General features: G+C 40.0%; 1 protein-coding gene across 3 annotated transcripts in view; it reads right to left on the bottom strand.

Moving 5' to 3' along the window:
- Positions 1-4,866: 4,866 nt before the first annotated feature.
- Positions 4,867-8,440, bottom strand: part of LOC147611993 (uncharacterized) — a 3,740-nt gene continuing 166 nt past the window's right edge. Inside the window, exons 1-7 of one of the 3 annotated variants that reach the window (XM_086783849.1) lie at positions 8,095-8,440; positions 7,785-7,943; positions 7,168-7,605; positions 6,847-7,065; positions 6,595-6,708; positions 5,285-6,327; positions 4,867-5,138 (exon numbers count right to left, since the gene is read on the bottom strand). The exon at positions 8,095-8,440 is cut by the window's right edge and continues 166 nt beyond it. In XM_086783849.1, coding sequence (XP_086639975.1) covers positions 5,132-5,138; positions 5,285-6,327; positions 6,595-6,708; positions 6,847-7,065; positions 7,168-7,605; positions 7,785-7,901 — 1,938 coding nt within the window. In that variant the 5' untranslated portion in view covers positions 7,902-7,943; positions 8,095-8,440 and the 3' untranslated portion in view covers positions 4,867-5,131. The remainder of the gene's footprint in view (positions 5,139-5,284; positions 6,328-6,594; positions 6,709-6,846; positions 7,066-7,167; positions 7,606-7,784; positions 7,944-8,094) is intronic. The other 2 variants (XM_086783848.1, XM_086783847.1) reach the window with 2 other exon arrangements.

Below are 8,440 nucleotides of genomic sequence, written 5' to 3'. Positions count from 1 at the left end.
CAGCGTCATTGCGAGCTTTGAGGGAGCCAATGGAGCCATGGATGATTATTGTGGCATAATACAAGATATTATTAAGCTTGACTTTCGACGCTTCTTTGTGTATGTTTTGGATGTAAAGTGGTTTAAGGACGTGGTGGAAAGAGGCCCTAATGCAACAATAAAATGCCATGCAAGTGGCTTTGTAACTATTGACTCCACAAAGTTTTGGCAAAGTAAGAAGGACACACTAGTACTATCGCAACAATGTGAACAGGTACTGTACACACATATAAAAATACTCACTTTTAAATATTTGATACCTTCGATGCAAGGAAAATAACATGATTGTATTTGTGTCTGAATTAGGTTGTCTATCAACCAATGGTGGTGGATAATAACAAATGGTGGCATGTCATACCTATTATGCCACGTTCCAAAGTGATGTATAGTACATTTACGAATATGGAGCGTATGGAGGATGTCATGGCCATGGAGGTGATGATGACCGTGATACGAGAGAGGAGGATGATCATGAGATAGGAGATACAGATATTGAGGCCATTACCCGTGAGGACGAGCCTACCATTGGTGATGCTGATTTCGATGAGCACATGAGTAGCACAAGTAGTAGTGGGTTGAATGTATTTGTAGATCTAAACACTTGTTTGGATTTTGAAGTAGATAGTTTGGCAAGGGTTGATCTCATTGAGGATGAGATTGAACCGTAGCCCATCATTGATATTGGCTAAACTATTTTACATATTGTCTCATTCTCCTCACCTCACTTAATTTTTGTATATGTGGGTTTGCAAAAAAGCATTGATGTTTTTGTTAAAATTATGTGCTTTGGTAATCATGGGTAATTTTTGGAAAGCAATGATGTACATTTACCAGCCTACATCAAAATCTCACTTTTTGTATTCTCTATTTTGCGTCTAAATATGCGTCTAATTCTCATTGTAGATGCACTAATAGACGCGCTAATACACGCGTCTATTTTTGGAAAGCAGTGATGTACATTTACCAGTCTACATCAAAATCTCACTTTTTGTATTCTCTGTTTTGCATCTAAATACGCGTCTAATTCTCAGTGTAGACGCACTAATAGATGCGCTAATACACGCGTAAATAGATGCGCTGTTAGATGTAGTGTTAGATTCTCAGTGTAGACGCGCGAATAGATGCGTCAATACACGCGCAAATAAATGCGCTATTAGACACGCTGTTAGATGTGTCCATAATTTCTCTATTCAAGGAACGCTTATAGACGTGCCCGCTATTTTGCGCATCTATCAAGCGTGTCTATAGTTACTTTGTGTTGTTGTGTATTGAAATCATGGTGTGGGTATCATGTGTATGTGGTGCAAGTGATAGTAATAATCCTATATTAGTTTGATGATTAAACTAATCTAAGGTGGGTGATATCTAAGCATACTCATAATTAAAAATTACTAAACTAATTAAGTAGGAGACTTAAGCACAATTAAGTAGGAGACTTAAGCACAATTAGGTTGCAATATTGAGACTTGTACTCATATAGAAGGTTAACTAGAGCTTGCTTCACATTTCATTTCTTGAAATGTCCACTTTTTTATATGGGTGGGTATAACATTCGCTTTGCTTTACAACATTACCCTTCCCTAAGTGATGCTTTAAAGTGCAAAATGCTTGCCATTTGAGAAGCTCTTACCAATGAGCTTATGTTTTGCTTCACTGGCGGTGTCTAATCTCATACAAGATTGGTGATGTGCTCTGGATTTTCATGCAATGATGATTTCAAGCTAACCTAAATGATTAAAATACAAACTATGTGCTAAAAATGAACTAAATGCGATAAAAAGATACCCAAATGAGCAATTCAGCAGGTGCGATAGATTTTGATATAAGAGAGAACTTCCCACAATACATTGATACTCTAATTATCCAATTTTGATATTAATTTGGCCCACTTTTTTGCTAAATATGATGCACTAATGATAGTGATTAGTGCTTAATCACTATTATTAGTGCTAAATATGATGCACTGCTTAGTGGTGAAGAGTTTGGTGAAGCTTCTTGCATAGAGTGATTACTCTTAATGAGATGAAGCTCCACCAAAAAATGGCTTAATCTTTGTCAAAAACTTGTGCAAATCACTAAACAAAGGCGACTAGTTATGTGCTTGCCTCGACCGCTATGCTACACTAAAAAAGAAACCCTTTGGTCAAGTTATGGATTAGATCATGGACTATCTTCAGCTACAAGGCCTTGGCCCAATTTTGGGCACACAAGGAGAACCGTCGTGAAAAATCAGTCGTGGCGGAGATGCACTGATTTATGGCCATACAGCACAAATTTTGGTAAATTCTCCAAGTAATGAATTTGCCTAGGGTTAAGCAACATTTTCCTAAAAGAGCTTAGCTAATGGATGAGAGAATGAGTAATGCCCAAGCACTTGAAATTTGGGCCACAAATAGAAAGATTAGATAAGGTTAGTGTGAGTAATTAGCTGATTAGTAAAGTAATTAGGCTAATTTGACTTGAGATTAGTGATTGGGGGATAGGAAAGGCTCTGATACTCTGATACCATGTTAAAATCATGTGTATCATGTGTATATACAAGTGATGAGTACTAATCCTACATTAGTCTAGTGATTAAACTAATCTAAGGTGGGTGATGTCTAAGCATACTCATAATTGCTAAACTAATTAAGCAAGAGACTTAAGCACAATTAGGTTACAATATTGAGAAATGTACTCATATAGAGGCTTAAGAGTTTGCTTCATGTTTCATTGCTAAACTAATTAAGCAAGAGACTTAAGCACAATTAGGTTACAATATTGAGAAATGTACTCATATAGAGGCTTTAGAGCTTGCTTCATGTTTCATTGCTTGAAATGCCTCCTTTTTTATATGGGTGGATACAACATTGGCTTTGCTAGCTTATGTGGGATAATTCAACTTTACTCATGTGTCTTCTTGCTAGACTTTGCTCTTGCTTGGCTTACTTAACTCACTCCATATCTCTTCCTTGTGCTCAATGGCACCATATTTCTCAATAATTTTTACTCTACCAATTCAATAACGTATGAGTTTTAGAGTGGATTACACTCCTAATAATAGTTGTTAAGCTAATCCTTAGCTCAAAGTAATGAAATCTAAGCCTCTTGGCGTCCAATTTCATACAAATCACTAAAAAACTAGGGTTTGTCCCTACTAATAGATGAAATAGAATTCCCTAATTAAAAATAAACTTCAAATAAAAATCAAAGACATCTAATGTTTTAAAACCATATGTTTTTTAGAGTGTGGCCTTCTATATATATATAACACCAAGAAAAAATTAGTGATCCCAATAGCTAAGAATGGATTTTAAAACAGCACTAAGTCCTAGGCAGCTAGTCCCTTATAGAGTGGTACCAAATGTGTTTAAGTCAAGAGCTTACCTTGGCCTTGCTAAAACATGTGTCATTTGGTCTTGCCTTCGAAATGTGAATGTAGTTTTCCATTGTGGGTGCGCTAGCTCGTCTGCTGCATCTCAATGTCTAGATGGAGGCAAAAAGATATGGTCCTTCATGATGGTTCTCTCTCACAAAAAGTGGGAAAGAAAGAAGCTAATGGAAGAGGAAAACCTACAATTACACCTATTCAAAAACAAGCATCCCTATCAACCAAGTAAGAACACAATAGCATGCAAGCTAGCAAGAAGAGGGAAGGAGAGCTCACAAGAAAACTATTGCAATAATTGTGTCAAAAATGACATATATAATGACCAGTTCTCACACTAGGCCAACCAAACTTAAAAATGGTATGGCCTCTAGTACTAGTCTTAAACAACTATGTACACTTAGTTTACATACTTTCTCTATTTGATATTAAGTGCATGATAAGGCTACTTTATACGTTCTACTATCGTCGTATAAAAGTTAAGTACTTGTTTGCATGGGTAAGATTGCAAAGCACCTTACGGGGTAGGTCGAGCAGGCAAAAACATGTAACTGTGGTTAACAACTTCTCATCCATATCTTGTAATATGGTGTAGGATCATACCTTACTAAATTTATTCCTACACTTAGATGTATACTTAGATAGAAGGCGATGTTGTCATACACAACTTAGAGAAAGATGCTTCACTTCATCTTGGGAGGAAAGCAAAGATGTTATAAAAATTGATGATCATTAGTTGAACTCAATGGTTACAATGGAATCTTTGGCCAATATTTATTCGTGGAGTATTTTCTTTTGAGTGGCTTTTCTTGCACATTGCTTTCATCAAATCGATTTAATAAATTATTGCTTCCACCTTACAATTTGGGTCATCTCTTAGGTTACTTATACTCTAACATACTTAAAAAAGGGGATTAATTTAAAAATCTTGAATATGTGTTTTTGAATTGCTAAAGCAATCTCTTTTTAAAGTGAACTTTTAGAATATGTCGAATGCTTATTAAAGAAAGTAACAACATCCATTTAATTGAAATTGTGTAACATCCAGAGAGTAACAATAAACATCAATATTTCATAGCTCATATTATGTTCATTACATTTCTAACTTTTCCTTTCTAGAAGTTTGATCAGAGTTGAATCAAACCTCCCCCATTATCTTGGATCCTACCATCGCTATGGATCAACCCCACTAGTAAAATTGATACTATAAACTTGAAGAGCATCACTTGTAAATATTTTTAAAAAATAAAGAAGATTTAAAAAATTATATGCTATATAATATCATAATAAATACCTTAATCATATAAAGGATATATACATATAATCATTTGAATGTATTAAGAAGTCTATAATCATTAACTAATGAAAATAACTAAAGAAGCTACACCAAAATACATGAAAATTATTATAAACTGAAAGAAAGAATAGCATATAGATTTATAAATGACAAGGAAAAAAACTTTTACAAAATCAAATTGTACTATTAACTAATTTTACATGTGTAGTGAATATTTTCCTCATCACTATAGTAAGTGCATATGGGACGCGAGGATCACAATTGAACATGGAGAATATTCAAGGTGCATCAAAGCTTATAGATTTAGCTTAACCGTGAAAACCTGGTGACATACTTACATTTGCTTCAATAGTAATAATGACTTGCTTTGAGAAGTGCTTTCCAACGTACAGCTGACGGGTTCCACGACGAGGACCCGGGTTCGATACCTAGGGGCTACACGACGGACGATAGCACACACGCACACACAAGAAAAAAAAGTGCTTTTTCTCCCAAAAAAAAGCATTGAAAACATTGATGTCCTACTAGAGAAAGCATTTTGTCCAACAATGGTGGCACAAAAATAGAGGGGCATAGCTTACTTGACTTGTGTGGATACATCTCCACGTACAACGTGCATGTGGTCCTTGAAGGAGGCTAGGAGGCCGCGACTGCTGTTGGCTCTAGCGTGAGAGATGGCCCTTTGCGAAGAAGGGGAGGTGAGCTTGACATCCGAAGGGGAGAGTGAGTTGCGCCTCTTGTTGCCTGGACTCCCACTAATAATTTGCCTCACCTTAGCTTTGGCAGACTGTGTGGCTTGCATGTATCCCGGCTTAGAGCACATTTCAGTTCCCTCATCGTCATGCCCCTTCGTGCTTTGATCTCGCTTTAATACAACCTTAGTATTGCCCACATCTCTTGCCCCTTGCCCATAATAAGAGTTTCTCCTCCCACTTATATTGCCCATCTCATTGCCTTTCTCCTTGTCTACCAGCTTCGTAATACACCTCCCTTCCCCCTCATCCACTGTCTTCTCACTTTGAGGCCTTGTCAGGGCCTCTGCTACTATCCTTTCTTTGTCAATTATTGCCCCACCGTCCTTAGTATTAGCAGTAGTGTCTGTGATGATGGTGGTCAAGCCTTCAGTGTGAGCCATTGGAGACCTCTGAGAGGAGAGTGAATTGAGAGTAGGGATTGAGAATCTGAGCCTGTAAGGAGAGCTTAGTAGAGGTTGAGTAGCATCAAAGGCCATAGCTGCTGATGACCTAGGAGAGGTAGCACTTGTGGTGATGTGGTGAGAACCCATAGAATTCAACTTGGTGAGAGTTGGTAATAAAGGGGGAGGAGTTGATTTGGTTGGGGACAACATACTCCCTAGATTATTGAGCATGCTTTCTGGGATGGACAAGCTCCTCTTCTTCACAAAGAAGCTGCTAGATTTGTCCGGTGAGGTTGATGTAATGAGGTCTTCTAGATTGGGTTCCATTACATTCATTACACTCACATGCTCCCTTGCAAGGCCCGGAAAGGAGCTCTCCCATGGCTTTGCTGCCATCCACCTTTCTAACCACCTCCACCCCCAATGGTTCTTGTCCCCTTTGCAATCAATCACAAAGGAGCTCTGCCTTGGTGCACACCTTCGGAGCTGAGGAGAACCAAACAAAAGAAGCATTAATATGAGCAATGAAGGGGGGCCAATCGAAGACACCAATAATTAAGGGCAAAACATTTGAGGGGAGAAGGTGAAAGACAAGGAGCATTAATGTGAACAGGGAAGTGGCAATAATTAGACACAAACAAATTTATTCAACACAATGAAAAAAAAAGGGCCAAGTAAATCATTATTTACAGAGTGAAATGAATTATTCTGACCACTAAGGTAAAGAGAGAAATTTTTGAGTGGATAACTTGCCTGCTCCGAGAAAGCATAGGCAAGGGCTCTCTCACGCCTCATGGCAGCTACCTGCCGGTATTGAGCCTTGGCTTGGAGCTGCTCAGGGGTAGCAGGACTGTTATCCCACTCTTCCTGCATACAAAAAATCGATTAGAACTAACTCCAATTCAATTAAGCGAAGGCTTTATGCTATAGACAGCAAAATCAGTTTTTGTCTCATTAATCAAAGGCTTTATTGAGTTAACCAAGGAGTAATTGCTCTTAGCATACCGTTGATATTATGGCTTGTTTTCTGATCTGCTGGAGTTGGCGTTGCACAGCCTGCCCTTCCTCAGACATTCGCACTCTGCGAGCTCGCACACGTGCTTGCACACGTACCAGAGCTTGAACACACCTGAGAGTTGCAGCGGCTTGCTTTCTGACGATGCGGCCCCGGGCCAAAGCCTGCAATCTCACAAGCCCTTTCAGAGCTCTCAGGGCACGCCTGGCCTGCATCATAAGCAGTTGATACATGAAGGCGAATCTGCAGTAGCCCAAGTTGGCCACGCAAATCATTAACAGGAAATAATTATATACTAAGGTTTAGCGTACCAAATAGCCCCGAAAGGCTGTTTGTATCAACCTGGCCGCCGCCCACTTCCGCCTGTCTGAATCCAACGTCTCATCGAGATCCTGTGCTCGCGGGATGGGAGATGTTACGGTGAGATTTTTATAATCAGCCTCTGAATCCACGCTGCTGGGCTTGGCCGCGCGATCATCGTCAACTTGGCTGTTCACACTGTGGGCACCATGATTGTCCTGGCTCTCGTTGCTGCAGCCAGTGGCTAGCTGGGGTTCATCAACAGTGGTGATGTCCACATTGCCATGATGATGTTGTTCTGGTTCTTCCGGCGGTGAAGGTGGAGAAGCCTGATAAGCGTGCACAGCTTTCAGCTCTGGCTCCATTTCAACAAGTACTTGCGAATCCCAGTTTCTAGAAGCCGATTTCCCAAGGCTCCATCGCTTCTTCTCCTGTGTGGGTGTCTTCTTCTGCGCGTCAACAAGCATCCCAGCCATCATCATTGAATGTGTGTGTCACGTGCGCGCGCGCCGCGCGCGTGTGTTTGTGCGTGCGCGCACTGCGTGTGAGACAGTGTGTGTGTGTGTGTGTGTGTGTGTGTGTGTGTGTACTGTGTGTGCGTTAGCTTCAGAGTGAAGCATTCTATTACCGCTTGATCTTCTTCTTGAATCCTCGACGACCCATTGGTCTTCTCCCCACCCTTAGGAGATCTCAACATTCTCACGCCTCCCAGCAATGCTTTGAACAATTTGCTAGACTTTCCCATCTCTGAACAGCCTTAGCAGAAGCTCCTCATGCCGCATTACACCTGTTACCCAGATCAAACCAAACAATTTTCCTTCAATGAAACCGTCATTTCACCATTTAATTCCTATATCAAAAGAGGGAGTACCGATGGGCACTAACAAGGTCTCCGTAATCAATCATTTAATGGTGTAATTAGATCCTAGGTTATGTACCGTTATTAGCAAATTTTCACTGTAGATCGGATCTTAGAAAAGGAGTTTAGGTTAGGGTTTGTTGGAGAGTGGACCTAAGACTCGATAATCTCATCAGTGCTTAATATCATCAAAATCTAGAGAAGTTAAATAAATGCGACGAGGAGAGACTATTAATTGATGAATAACGACCTTGATTGGACTAACGTCAGAAGCAAGCGTGGGGGAAGCTGGCTTAAAATGCTAGGCTGGCATGTACAGAGATGGATCAGGGTGCAGCGAGGCAATCGGCATTGGAGGGTGAGCTAAACGAGCAGAGGCATGGGGGAAGGGCTAAATGTGAGGCTAGCCGCTAAGGTTAAGGCTA

The sequence above is a fragment of the Cibotium barometz genome, chromosome 46 (genome assembly GCF_041138505.1).
Source record: "Cibotium barometz isolate CiBa-2024 chromosome 46, ASM4113850v1, whole genome shotgun sequence".
In the NCBI taxonomy this organism is placed as follows: domain Eukaryota; kingdom Viridiplantae; phylum Streptophyta; class Polypodiopsida; order Cyatheales; family Cibotiaceae; genus Cibotium; species Cibotium barometz.
The sequence above is the reverse complement of the archived record's forward strand: the minus strand, read 5'-3'. Positions and strand labels throughout refer to the sequence as shown.